Source organism: Halichoeres trimaculatus, unplaced genomic scaffold (assembly GCF_033239565.1).
Source record: "Halichoeres trimaculatus isolate MK-OKI-2021-1 unplaced genomic scaffold, fHalTri1.1 fHalTri1_scaffold_1, whole genome shotgun sequence".
Lineage (NCBI taxonomy): Eukaryota > Metazoa > Chordata > Actinopteri > Labriformes > Labridae > Halichoeres > Halichoeres trimaculatus.
The window spans coordinates 37,758,883-37,773,022 of record NW_027437179.1 but is presented as its reverse complement, the minus strand read 5'-3'; the positions used below and the strand labels follow the sequence as shown (position 1 = coordinate 37,773,022).

Sequence of the window (14,140 nt, the reverse complement as noted above, 5' to 3'; positions counted from 1 at the left end):
AGAGGCTAAAGGCCCTGTTTACATGACAACATTTCATCTAAAAACGCTAAAACGCAGTTTATACGGAAACAGTAAGGGACTGAAAACGCTGTAGTAAGCATGCCAGGCCTGTGGGTGGTGCTGTAACTGTCTTGTCAAGAAGCAGCTTTTGGACGATCTCCACCAAAGTAGAGTTGAGCTGGTCATCTGGTGTATTGGTGAATGCTAAGAGCAGAAGTGGAGCAACAGATGCACATTTTGTTGAAAGACAGTCACCAGATTCAGCAGATTGAGCAGCACAAACACAACATGGTAGTCTGCGACGATCGTAACAATGGTACTGTTGTGCTGTTGTATGTGCTCGCACGGAGTGGAGCGTGACGTCGTTTCCACTGAAAACGTTTGCGTTTTAGGTTGGCTAAAATGCCATTTCTGTGTAAACGCTAGCCTAAAAGGCAACAAAACTTTTGTATTTCACCCTAAAAACTGTTGTCATTTAAACAGCTTGCCAATCAAAAGCCGCGTTTTCACCAAGCAGACCGATTCATTTCATCTTGGTACGGCGCACTTTTTGCGGCGTTTCCACTGACTCATCCCAGGACGGATCCCTAAAAACTGAGACGAGCCGTCCCACTTTTTTGGGACCCTTCCATATGGGTGCTAAACTGAACCGATCCGCTCTCAGAAGGTGGAGTTACAACACTGCAGACCGTTGATTCTTCGGACGAATCGTCAGTTACCCCGACAGCGGCTGTATTTCTCCAGACGACACACAGACTTCTCTGAAACAAAGCTTGATTGTTCTTTGTATCAAAGAGCTACATGACAATCACAGAGAGGATGAAATGCTGCATGTCTTCCATCTATGCTCTTTGTTTACTGTGTCACGTTTTTCTTCTTTAGTGGATTTATTAGTAGGGTTTTAGCAAGCTGCTACGGCACCGCGCTATTGTTTAACAGCTGCGGCTTCCGGCATCCGGCTTACACGCCGCCTACCATGAGAGGGCACAGTTTGCTGTGGAAACGCAAACGGGATCAGGCTCAACTGTACCAAACCGTCCCAAACCGTACTGAACCGACCCGAACTGCTTGGTGGAAACGCAGCTAAAATCATGCTCGTAAACTGCTGTGGGTGAGAGCGGTGTGCTCTTTGGATGGAATCAGCATAGATATGAGGAGAAGATGTGAGATGACAGAGACATAGCGAGACGCCGCAAGTCAGAAAAGTTGAAAAGTTGAAGATCTGAGGCTGCACTGGATAAGATAAGATAGCTAACTCATATGCCACTGCTCGCATAGTCCACTTACCATAAATAGATACAAAAAACAAAAAAACAAGCCTAGCTTGGCTCATCACTGAGGCTGAACACAGAGGGAAAAGAGTGGCCTGGTTGTGTCCAAAGGAAAGAAAAACACCTCCTCAGACCATTGTTTGGACAAGAAAAGTTCCCTTCTGTTGTTTTTTTTAACACATGACATTTCGGTCTAATCTGTGCGCCTCTGAGGAGCTGATAGGAGGATTCTGTTACCTCCATTTTGTTTCCTTCCCATCCTGAAACTATCCAAACAGGCGTTGATATTTACTGTACAAACACAGGAGTGATACCAGACTTTTTTCTAACTATCCGTCAAGCTTCTCTTCTTTTGTTTTGTTTACAATTATTCTTATTGAAAAGGCTGCTTTGTTTTGATTTTACTGAGCTTTTCAGGTTATCTGGTTTGTCTGGTTGGGGGTTTGTGCTGATTTTTGCATGGGTGTTTGCAGGTGTTTCTTGTCAGCGACTCAACAAAGCATCAAGTTTAAAAACAACTTTAAACAGGACTCACTCTGCTGGTAGAAGATCCCGGTTGTGATGAGCGACACAAACAAGCCGGCGGACACCACACACAGCAGAAACAGCAGCTTTCGTTCTCTCTGCGTCTGATCGGGCCAACATGTGGCGCCGCGGCTCTGCAGAAGCGTCACCTGAAAACACAGGATAACAGATTCATTTAGCATCTGGAGAAAGTTTGTTGTGATTTCAACAGTCAGGTCTTCATAATGTGACCTAACTGAAGTATTACAGCATGGAAAATGTCGTGTGTTGTCGAACAGCCCCTCAGATATTTGATGACAGGTTCAGTTTCAAAGCACAATGGCCTCTCGTTGACGGCGCCTTCAAACCTCTCAGGCTGAAAAGGTTACGCATTCTTCCATTGTTCCCTCGCTTCTCGTTCAACATGCTCTCATAAAGGACTTTTCTTTTTGGCTCAGAGATGGAAGAAAGATAAAAAAAAATCCTGTTGAACCATTTCTGAACATGACGAGGAACAGGAGGTCCAGAAATAAACACAGAGAGCTCCTTAAACGCTGTAAAACTGGTTTAGGAGCTAGAAACAGCCCTGACTTCATCATCAGTGATGAAACGTTTCCTAAAATAAATTATTATTACAGTGTTTCTTAAGGCGGCCAGGGGAGTTTATTTCCTCCAGGACTGAGTCCAAAAGGCCACTCACAAATCCCTCAGGGGCCACATTTAACACTCTGGTCAGTCTCCTAAGAAACGCCCCGCTGTGGATGAATGCCGGCTCTTTAGACCTCTTCACATCCTGTGGGAGTCAATTACCTCTGAAGTGTATGAATAAAGATCAGATTAACAGCCATTAGCTCCAACGAGAGTTTAACAGTCAGAGTTAATGTGATCAAATCTAATGCCAAAGCCACAGTGGCTGCGTAATCCCAGGAGATCAGGCGTGCGGGGTGGTTTGGACCTGGACTCTGTTTTTCTGAGGCCAGACCTGAGTAGTTAAAATCCACTTTCCATCGTTTTTTATAAAGCTACTCTGGTAAAATCTCTTTAAATACTCTAAAAACCATTAAATGAAACAATAAATGCAGGATGAGGTTAAAGCATCTTCATTATGTATAATTACAAATCAAATACTGAGCGAAAATTTGTGATGCAAACATGCACCAACTCAGGTCCCATTTTCTATCTTGACCTGAGTGTGATTTTATCATCAATGAAGGTCAATCATCTCTGATTTTTAGGGTCTCACAGGGAAAAAACTTGACTCAACAGAAACACAAGTCGGACCCAGCTTTTGTTTTGTTTGAGGTGTTTAAATAGGGAATTGTGCATCACTGAAAACCAAACAACACAGAGATTAGCTGAAGTAAGAGTTGCTCTGGTTCTGCCAAAGGGTAATTTCAGGGCACATTAACTTTACAACAACCACTCTGCGCTGAGAGACTTTCTCCCTGAAGTTATTTCTGCTTCCTGGCTAATCTGGATCATACTGCAGCTCTTAATGTTTGTGATCTGTCACCTGGATCACTGCACAGGTAGGGTTTGTTTTTATTTGGCTGTTATGTAACTATTCTGTAATGTTATTGATCAATAAAATGGTTTATTGGATGGATATAAAAAGCATAATCCATGTGAGTTGTACACACTAAAGTATAAAGTAGCATGGCTCAGTGTGGTTTGATGATATTCAAAAGTCTTGAGCAGATGTGCATTGATGCCATCAGTTTCCTCAGTTCTTTTCTTGACACTTCAACTTGTTTTTCTTGTCATCCTAAAATTCTAAAGCTTTTATTTTCTTGAGAGATAAAAGTCCATGTCGTTAGAGTTTTATACGAGCTGCTTGTGCCTTTTTTTATGCACAAAATCTATCTTGTTCATCATTTCTCAGCCTCTTCAGCATTCAAAACCACCTCAGCTGTTTCTGTGTTCAACATTTCTACTTTTCAGAACTTCAAAACCACCTGAGGCCTTAATGTTAAATCTCCACAACAGACTAACTGAAATCAAGAGGAGGCGGGGTTTGGGGTATCAACTTTCTCAACAACAATGGCAAAGGAAAAAGTAACTTGACTTGTTTTTCTGAGACTTTTCTCCTCTAAGTCTGGAGCTGCTGCTAAAAACTGTTAAACTTTCTTTCTACTGTCCTCAAAGCATACGGCGAGATTCAGAACAGTCTCATCTAAAGGAAGCTGAATTGTCATGAGACAACTGTTAGCCCGGGAGCCAGGAATTCTTTTTTGTTTGTTTACTATTGTTTTATGTCTGTCGTTACCCTGGGGCATCACAAGAGCAGTCCCACCTCAGAGAGGCCCCAAAAACCCTTTAACATGATGTCAGTAACAACAACTCTGTACTCTGACTGCATTGATAGTCAAACTGTTATAAAACTTGGTAACACACTGCAAAAGAACTGAAATCTTATCAAGTGATTTAGTCTTATATTCAGTAGAAAATGACTTTATTGTCTTTATATGAGCCACATTAGCCTGAACTGTCCAGAAAAATGTCTTATTTCAAGTTATTTAAAGACAAAATAAGGTCTGAATTACTTGTAACAAGTTTAAAAAATCTGCCAATGGAACAAGAGAAAAGTAACTTGTATCAAGACATTATTCTAGTTTTAAGAAAAATTTCTTCATTTTTTTTTTTATCGTTACAAGCAATTCAAATCTCATTTTTGTCTTTAAATAACTTGAAACAAGACATTTTTCTGGACTGGTCAGGTGAATGTGGCTCATGATGAGTCTAATAAGACTAATTTTTACCTAACATTACACAAAAACACTTGATATGATTTAAGTTTTTTTGCTGGATCATAAAATTTATGGAAGAATTTTTTGTAGATATAAGAGATTAGAGATTAATTAGACGTTTGGGCTCACTGCCTTTGTGTTTTGATGTATCACACATAACTTCATCGAAAAGACTAAAAAATGGCTGTTCGTTTGATAAAGCTTCTTCATAAACGGTAATTTTTCAACTCATTCTCCAGACAATCTTTGTTCACTTGAGTCCAGCTAACATTTCTGTCTTCAAATATAATTTTATAACAAGTGTGCTCTGAAATTTTGTCTTTACAAAAACAATGTCAAAAAACACAGGTCCTTACTTTCTGCACTACAAAAAAATGAAATTTAATCTAGTGATTTTGTCTGTTTTTCTGTTATTTAGGTTATTTAAAGACAAAAATGAGGTCTGAATTGCTTGGAACACGTAAAATAAATCTGCCAATAGAGCATGAGAAAAGTTTCTTGTATTAAGAGGTTATTCTTGTTTTAAGCAAATCTTCTTGCAAATTTTACTTGCCCCATTGGCAGATTTTTTTACTTGTTACAAGCAATTCAGACCTAATTTTTGTTTTTAAATAACTTGAAATAAGACATTTTTCTGGACTGATAAGTTCAGTGTTGCTCATATTGAGTATGATTTGACAATTTTTACGTAAAATAAGGCAAAAACACTTGAGAAGATTTCAGTTTTTTGGTCATATCCTGAAGTTTATGGAAGAATTTTGAGTTCATACAGGAGATTAGAAATTGTTGCATCTCGAGACTCACTGCCTTTGTATTTTACGTGTCACACACAACTTCATCGAAAAGACTAAAACATGGCTGTTTGCTTGATGGAGCTTTTTTCATAAACAACTATTTTCCAACACATTCTCTCAACAATCTCAATCTCAACAAATTTGAGTCTAAAACAACCTTTCTTCGTTCAAAATACTATTTTGGTACAAGTGTGCTTTGAAATTGAGGTTGTGGGCACTGTCAGCCCCAAAAAATAAATCTTATCAAGTGTTTTTGTCTTATTTTCAGTAGAAAATGTCTTTTTAGACTTAATACAAGCCAAGAAAAAAGATTAAGACATTATTCTAGTGTCAAGAAAATTTTCTAGCAATTTTTTCTTGTTTCATTGGCAGATTTTATTTACTTGTTACAAGCAATTCAGACCTCCTTTTTGTTTTGAAATACCATGAAAAAGGACATTTTTTTCTGGACTGATGAGGTAAATGTGGCTTATATTGAGTATAATGAGACAATTTTGACTTAAAACAAGACAAAAACACTTGATAAGATTTCATTTTTGCCGTGTGATGACACAGAAAGCAATATAAGAACTATTTATTGGGTATTTTTTCTCATTTTTAACTCAAAAAATCCAAGTTTTTATCACCAGACTGGAGAAGAAATGTCTCTGGATGGGACTTTTTCTTTTTAGCCTCCTCTAATCTGTGTACAAACTTTGTTGTTAGTAAATTAAATGAAGTCTTGCAGAAGTGGAGCATCTGCTCAGCAGGCTGCTCTGTCTTAAATTAATGGGTCTGTGTTTTAACAAGAACAGGACTTGACATTATATCAAAAACATTCGTCAACAGAACACATTCTCCTTTGCATAAACCAAACACACACCTCAGACTGAGGCTGACAAACAAAAGTTTCACAACAGATCATATTTAGCATTAGCTAACACTGCTAATAACACTCATTTAAACTGCTGCTGCTGAATCCTAATTCTGCTTTTTGACGTTACACAACTTCTGATTTCTATGAGGCGTGAAACCCTGAGAGATCTTTAAATCAGAAGCAGACTGAAAGGTTAAAGCTCAGCATGTTTACCTGCATAGGTGAAGATGGGTAGATGTCATCCCCGGCGGAGTCCACCAGGTCTTCCTCGTCCAGCGTGGCTCTCTTATACGTTGACATCTGAAAAGTTAAATGCAGAAAAGACTCTCTCAGTGCTTCCATGTTCCCCTGCTCCTCTCCAGCTCCAGCTCATGTGTGCGAGAGGTGTTTGTCTGTGAGTGTGTGTGACGTCTATTCGTCAGCAGTCTGAGCAGCTTCAGGGTAGGGTTTCCCTCTTAAATCCATCAGCAGGGATCTGGTTTGTCTGGTTCAGTGTACCGAGCTGACACTCAGAAAGTGTGTCAGTCAGTCCTCCTCTTTCTGAGTCACCTTTCTGCTCCTCTCAACCCAAACGACACCACTCACAGCCCCCATGGTGTCTGCCTGATAACCCACAGGGCAAATGCCTCAACACCAGAAAAACCCTTGTCCCGTAAAGTCTCTGTAAGATCTCCCTGTGGTTCCTCCTCTCCTACAGTTTTTGTGGCTCTTCCTGGGCAAACTTTTTCCAGGACTTCCTCCTCAGCCCGGCTATCCAAACACGGCACGAGAGAAGACGACGGAACTAGTGAAAAACAGGAAGAAGAACTGATTTGACTATAGTTGGGTGTGTGGAAGTGCTTGTGTGTGTGTGTGTGAGGGCATTCACCAATGTGGTTTCACTTAGACTCAGGGTGGGAACCTCACAGTTGTAGTTCACACCCAGTGTCTTTTCTAATAGGACATGAGCTAAACGGGGGAGGGGCCTGGACAGCGTACCCTCCTCCTCCTCTTCCTCCTCCTCTTCTCACTGAATGTTTGTAGTTGCTGCCCTGGGAAACCGTTACATGATAGTCAAAGTGTCTCCCTTTAACCCCTCACCCACAGGAGCACGGACACAGACAGAAACACGCTGCATTTAAACGCTGTACGAGTGGAGCAAACATTAAAAATGTAAACAAAGAGAAAGAAAGTAAACACACGTGTGTCTTCAGCACTCTACGAAAATAACGTGCAGTAAAAGAGTTAAAGGACAATTCCAAAAGTTATGTAAGGATGACCGCGCACACATTTATTTTTTTGTTCAACAGTCCATAAAGCCTGCACATGAATATCTCAAATAACCAATAATATGAATCCCAACAAGAGTTACAGTCCAATCTGAACTTGTGTTAATAATTAAAATATTTAATTTAACGCAGAAAATTCAGGTTAACCTCCTGTATCTCCATAGATTGTCATCTTTTTGTTCTTTGAGTTACAGCCACATGCTTTACACCTTGACTTTGAGCCATTTTCTTATAATAAGCTTAGATAAAACCATTATTCTGGAGTAAATGTTACATTCTGATCCCAAAAAGCTACATCCAATACTGGAAAAAGGCAGATGCATGGTGCAGATCTATTCATCTCAGCTCTTTGTTTCTCTGTGTTTACAACATATGCACAGGCATACAACAACAGGTTGTAGGTCTGGGAATTTTCAAGGCAGTGAGCTGATACAAAATGAGATAAATCACTAAATATTTGAATTTGGTTGTTTTGCTACTTCCTGTTAAGAACTGGCTGCTCAGTGATCATTTTAAGCTCTGTTGACTTTATAGCTTCTTGTTTTTCTTCAGTCTGTTTATCACAAGCTTCAAAATGTCTGAGCTGAATGATCTGGCTGAAAATTACCAGGGCTGATAACTGTTACTAATAACTTAAATAGCTTTGAACAGTCATCAACAGGACTTTTTGAAATAGCTTTGACCGGCGACAGCTTTGCCGCCAGCTCTCGTCACCTTTAAATTTCATTTTCATTAGTTATTAGAGGTTTTACCTTACGTTTAACGATGATTGACAGCTGCTGTTCTCGTATATTTTTTTTCAGGGACTGTAAAATATGTCGGGAGGTAGAGCCAAGAAGTAATAAGACACTCAGATTTTCCCAGAATCCCTCACAGTCTCTACTGCACAGACTCTGGCTGGACAACTGCTTCCTGTGACAGCAAATTCTGGCTTCAAAACTGTACAATGGTAAATGACGGAGCCACGCTGTCCACTCTATATACAGTCTATGTGCTACACATAAAGATGCAGCCTCAACTGTCTCCTACTACAGTTTCACTTTTGCTGAATGACCGTCGTCTTTGACTTACTGCCCTCTACCAGTCTGGTGGCAAAATGCAATTACTTTTATTTTTTCTCTTTTCGTCTGATTTGTATAATCCATCAGGTTATAATAAACATAATTTGTTTAAACAGAAATATATACTTTGACAAGCAGGCCAGTCTAAAAAGCTAAAATGTAAACTCATACATTAGATAGGGATTGGTGCTTTTCACATTTGAAGCGCTAAGGTACTGATACCCAGCGGTACCAGTTTTCAGTACTTTTGTGTTTATGTGGTAATAAATATCAACTTTTTTGATAATAAATTGCCAAAGTTTTTAAATTTAACATATTTATTTCTCAATAAATAAACTTGCAATGCTGCGTTTACATCCCATTCCCTCACAAGGATTTCACTTAAATCGGTCTCGGTACCTCTGACAAACTTTGGTTAGTACCTACAAAAGTACCTAGTTTGGTACTCATCCCTAACAGTAATCAATCAATCATGACAACTTAATTTAACACAGCTAAATTGGTTTGCTGTATGGCTACGAACTAGCGCGCACCAACCTTTGGTTTTCAAGAAAAACTAATGAAATGCAATAAAGCGACAAAAAAAGTTCCTATTCTGTCCTAGTTGCGCTGAACAAATATTACCCAAAGTTTTGAGAGACTTCGAAAAGAAACTACAGGACTCAAGGAGGTAGTTGCTGACGTGGAACTAAAGCAGATATTTACTAAGTTTTGAAGTTATCACGCAAAATACTTGAAAGATATTTCACTACAGCCACTGTTAGACAGCAACTGAATTTATTCGTCAGTGTTTTCTGGTGCAGGTAATGGGCCAGGACTGGACTTAGATTTAGAGTTAAACCAAAGTCAGACGGTGAACTTGTGAATTTGGTTAAAACAAATGAAAGTTAGTTAAAAAACCATTTTAAAAAATGTTTTGAAGCTGCGACAGGAGGCACTCCAGAGGCATCCAAACGAGTAATTTTTAACACTCCAGCAGCGATGATTTAAAACAATGAATAACTCAGCCGTGTGTCACGCTGATTAGAAGCAGCTAATCCAGACTTGTTTCTCAACACATCTCACTGTGAGTGTATCTGTGAAAAGAAAGAATCCTCACAGTGTTTCTGCCAGCAGAAATATCAGTCCAAGCAGCCAAATAATGCCTCTGTTGTTGTGTCAGACCGCTTTCAGTCCCTCCTCTTCATGCTCTGGCTTGCATCTCTTCATGTAAACATCCACTGCGCACAAGACAAACCCGAGACTGAACATAAATGTTTACCTGACAAAGACAGATTAGGTTTTATTATAAACCTAACCGGGAAGCAGTCCAGTCGCAGATCCTTGTTTTATTTTAATTTCCACTTGTTTCGCATAAACATGCCACTGAGGAGCAAAAACATATTCCCACCGCGAGCATTCCAGGGGATTCCAAACAAACCAAGAGCACAGATTCCTGTTAAATCTTGTTTTCTGTGAGGCAAGATGCCGTGAATCAGCGCCAGCGACACCAGAAGCAGAGGGAACCTGCTGCAAAAACAACAAATGAGACCCGACCGGTGACCTTTCTGTTCTGCTGTGATTTAAGCTCTGTTCAGCTCAGCATCCAGGGACAGAGGACAACTATTATGGCTTATAAAAGTGCTGTTTGGACCAACGGCTGAGGGCAAAAGTGAGAGGAGATTAAGATAGATGCACAGGCGGGGAGGAAGGGGGGTGAGTAAGAGGACACAAATTGTTTTTAGGGCACTTTCAATTACACAAATGGCTCTGGTTGACCCATGGCTCAAGGCAAAATGGCCCAGCAGGGATATTGATGAGTGACTTTCTACTCCACACGCTGTGCTCAGTCGATAGACTACAGCTGCTCCATTTAACCAAACAATGAAACTTTATGTTTTAGTCTGGCTGAGTTTGACTCACAGAGGCCTTGTATAATGTTTATCTGAGCACAGACAAAATGGAAGAAACCAGGGAAAGACCCACTGAACTTTTGGGCTGGTATTTCAGCTGATCAACTTCATTTTGAAATGTTGTTAAAAAGCATAACTAAATGTATTTTTCTATTTCATGAAATAAATCTGACCAAAAAGAGTTTTCAAAGCGAAAAACATCTGGATATGACACCATGGGAATCTGTGGTGTTTTTCTGGGAGAAAGACTCCATCTCCCATGAGCACCGTCACCCACTGTCATGAGGATGTGACTCTTAGAGCATTCCATTTGTACTCAGAAGTCCAAATTTTGAAGTTCTGAGGGGGAACTTTTAACCGAAACACCCCCTAAAGTCGGAACTTCCTACTGGGAAGTCGGGGGATTCACGCCACCCCAAGTTTACAATCAAAGATGGCTGCCCCAGGTGTAAACAGTACTTAAGCTCCTGTTAAATTCAGTTAATTTTAGCATTTCTGACTGGTGGAGTCACCCTGTTGGTTATGGCTGCCTGTTGCAGCAGCTCTGACTTCTTTGTCTGTTTCTTATTTTTTTGTCTCTTTTTCTTCATTTTTGTATTTGGAGTGGGTAATTTCTTTGTATGGCTCAAATGTTGGCCATGGACACCAAACTTTTTGTGTCTTTAGTGCTATTTTTACTACTCTTGCTCCTGTGTTTGTCTGGAGATCCTACATATGCCTTTAGCATGTCAATGCTAACTGGTGCAAGGCCTGATGTTTCCTAACAAGGTGAGGAGAAGGAGGTGTGGACGATGTGCTGGTTCCAGGTGTGAGCTAAGAAATGGTGACATGGACCTGTCCTTCCATCCATCATTATTGGGAACGTAAGATCTATCTCCAATAAGATGGACGAGCTAGACATGCTAACCCAGCAACAGAAGGTAAGCTGGATGCTGATAGCTGCATCAGTTAAAAAATAGCGTGATGCCAGCAGGACAAAGTGTACCCTGCTAATAAATCCAGCGAAGAAGAAAAACGTGACAAAGTAAACAAAGAGCAACAATGGAAGACATCCAGCAAGTTGTCTTCTTTGTGATAAGGGATCGGATCAGTTTAGTCTGGCAGGGTCCCAAAAAGTGGGATGGCTTGTCTCTGTTATTTGGGGATTAGTCAGTGGAAACGCTGCGAAATGCATGCTCTGCTAAGACGAACCAAACTGAACCGCTTGGAGGAAGTAGGGCTTAAGTGGATTTGCATTCTCTTGGGAAAAACTGACCCTGTAGTGGATACAGAGACATAGCACTTGGGAATTTAATTTACCCAATTAATGACCAATAAACACTCTGAACTGTTGGACACATGATTAAGAGATTTAACCATAAAGCGTCAAACCAAGTGGGGAAATTTAATTCTACTTGTGACAAAATAACAACCACAAACTCCCAAACTTTTTCCAAACCTGGAGTTATTTACACAAAATGACCATAAATCAACCAAAAACCTTTCTGATTGAGGCGTGTGGTCTATTTTGGATCCAAGTATGGTGCAACAGATTGTGTTTTCACTGCCACATGCTGTGCTGTTGTCACACACAGAAATTCCTCAGCACAGATTCACTGTTCTCGAACATTTTCCTGGCACCGAGGTGTCTCCAGATGTACTCGAGCGTTTAATGCCGCACAGATTCAACCAATCCTCATCTATGCTCGGTGACACAGCCCTGCTTTCCTGTTCCTGTTACTGATATTTGGTGACTAACATCATCCGTTCTGTTTCCTTTTCCACACGACAAAAAGCACATGTAAACACTAGCACGCTAGTATTGTGCAGATTTAAATCTGTTGGATAACATCTGTAAAACGTGTAACCTACAGAGGAGTTCCTGTTGATGCGCCAAAGCTCAAAGAGTCACGCTATACGTGGCCATTGGGAGCCATTTAAAAACACAAAGTGATGCATAATAATAGTCTGTGGTCAAGGTCAGCTCTGGACACTTTGCAGCAAATTTCCCATTGTGTCCCCGAGCGTATGAAGATGTCTTTCCAATGCAGAGCTGACAGCGTGAGGGGTCAGAATCTCACGGTTCCTGGAAACCGACGCCAGGCCACGGCCCTTGAGTGAGGCTGTAAAACCACAAACATGCGTCAGTAATTCGTCACTGATCCTGCAAACCAGACGATTATTTGTAGCGCGGGGGGCATTCCTCCAAGAATAACCGGAGCGTGTTTGTGTTTGGGATTGGGTGCTGCGTTGGTTCTACGTCGAGCGGTGTCTGACAGTTTATTTCGGAGGAGATAATGAGAACGGAGTGGGTAACAGAAGAGGAATTGTGTTACAGAGTGAAGCTGACGGGCCTGAATGGAAGGAAGGAGGTTGCAGGTGATTTACAGGCCTGTTTGACGTTGGCTGGCAGTAAACACATTTTGCATTTGAGGGAAGGCGGCTCTGTAAACCGCCATGTGAAGCCAGTGAGCTCCAATGTCTTGATGTGGTTTCAGACCACAGAAGGGACACTAATTAAAGACTACACTGCAAAAGCAATCCAAGTGACAATCAAAGCCTCAATTCCTGTGTGAAGAGAAACAACTGCTCAACATCCTCATCATGTTCCTGTTGAATTCTCACTTCTACTTCTCCTTTTCCACCGTCAGCGGGCTCTTAACTTTTCTGTCACATCCAGATAACCCACAAACAGTTACCGCAATAAAACACAACTTCCTCTTTCCAGCGATTCATTCTTGTGAATCACAATCGGGAAAGCTGAGGCTGGGAAAACATTCCTGAAATGCCAAAGGGACAAAATCAAACATGGCCATGCTTATACTCACAACAAGATTAAACGGGTACAAACTGTTTCTCCTGAGCGATCATTACCTCACCTGAAGATTTCACACATGAATGCTGAGTTTGTTTTTAAACTGCAGTGACACAAGCAGCTGTGTACTGTTACTCATGATCATCTCTACCTGTTAAGACTCTAACTCATGATCTGAAAGATTTACAGTCAACAGATTTCTGTGAGTCACTATCTCTTGTCTGGATGATTTAACTTTAAAGAGACTAAGGCAGCAAATATTTCTGAAATACAAACAGACCTCTGTGACGCTTATCATGCAGATGTTTAAATAACTCTTAGCCATAATAAAATCAAGCAGGGTGTGCTGTATATGAGGAGTCAGCCTTATGTTCCCACATTTCAAGGACTTTTTCAAAATCAGGTCTTGTGTTCCTACATTTCCCGTCAATTTAATCCCAAATTATCCCACAACTTTTTAGAAGCACTGTATAGTAAATGAATGAATCACTAATTTTGATCTTATTATCATCAGCAGCAGAAATCTTCACCATCACAATCCTTACAAGAAAAAAATAAAACTGGCTGATTAAAAAGGGTTTCAGCTGAAGCAGAGTTTTCAGATTTAAGAGTCAGAGTCAGACCAACAACACTAGATTTTAGAAAAGAAAAATCTAAAAAAAAAATGTGTGAGGATAGAAAAAAAGTACTTTATTGAACTCTGAAAATAAATTTAGTCACAACAGCAAAACAAAAAAGTTTATAGTCTAAAAAACTGAGAAACAACTTTGGAAACAGAGCTGTGGGAACATAAAACTGTGGGACCATAGAGCTGTGGGAACATATACTGTGGGAACATGGAGCTGTGGGAACATGGGGCTCTGGGAACATAGAGCTGTGGGAACATAGAGCTATAAGATTATGGAGCTGTGGTAACATAAAACTGTGGAACCATAGAGCTGTGGGAACATGTA

The 14,140-nt window shown here is 40.4% G+C and overlaps 1 protein-coding gene across 1 annotated transcript in view; it reads right to left on the bottom strand.

The window, feature by feature from the left end:
- Nucleotides 1-7,046, bottom strand: part of ece1 (endothelin converting enzyme 1) — a 35,969-nt gene extending 28,923 nt beyond the window's left edge. The window contains exons 1-2 of the mRNA XM_074678630.1: nt 6,386-7,046; nt 1,807-1,945 (exon numbers count right to left, since the gene is read on the bottom strand). Of these exons, the coding sequence (XP_074534731.1) occupies nt 1,807-1,945; nt 6,386-6,514 (268 nt within the window). The 5' untranslated portion in view covers nt 6,515-7,046. The remainder of the gene's footprint in view (nt 1-1,806; nt 1,946-6,385) is intronic.
- Nucleotides 7,047-14,140: the final 7,094 nt, after the last annotated feature.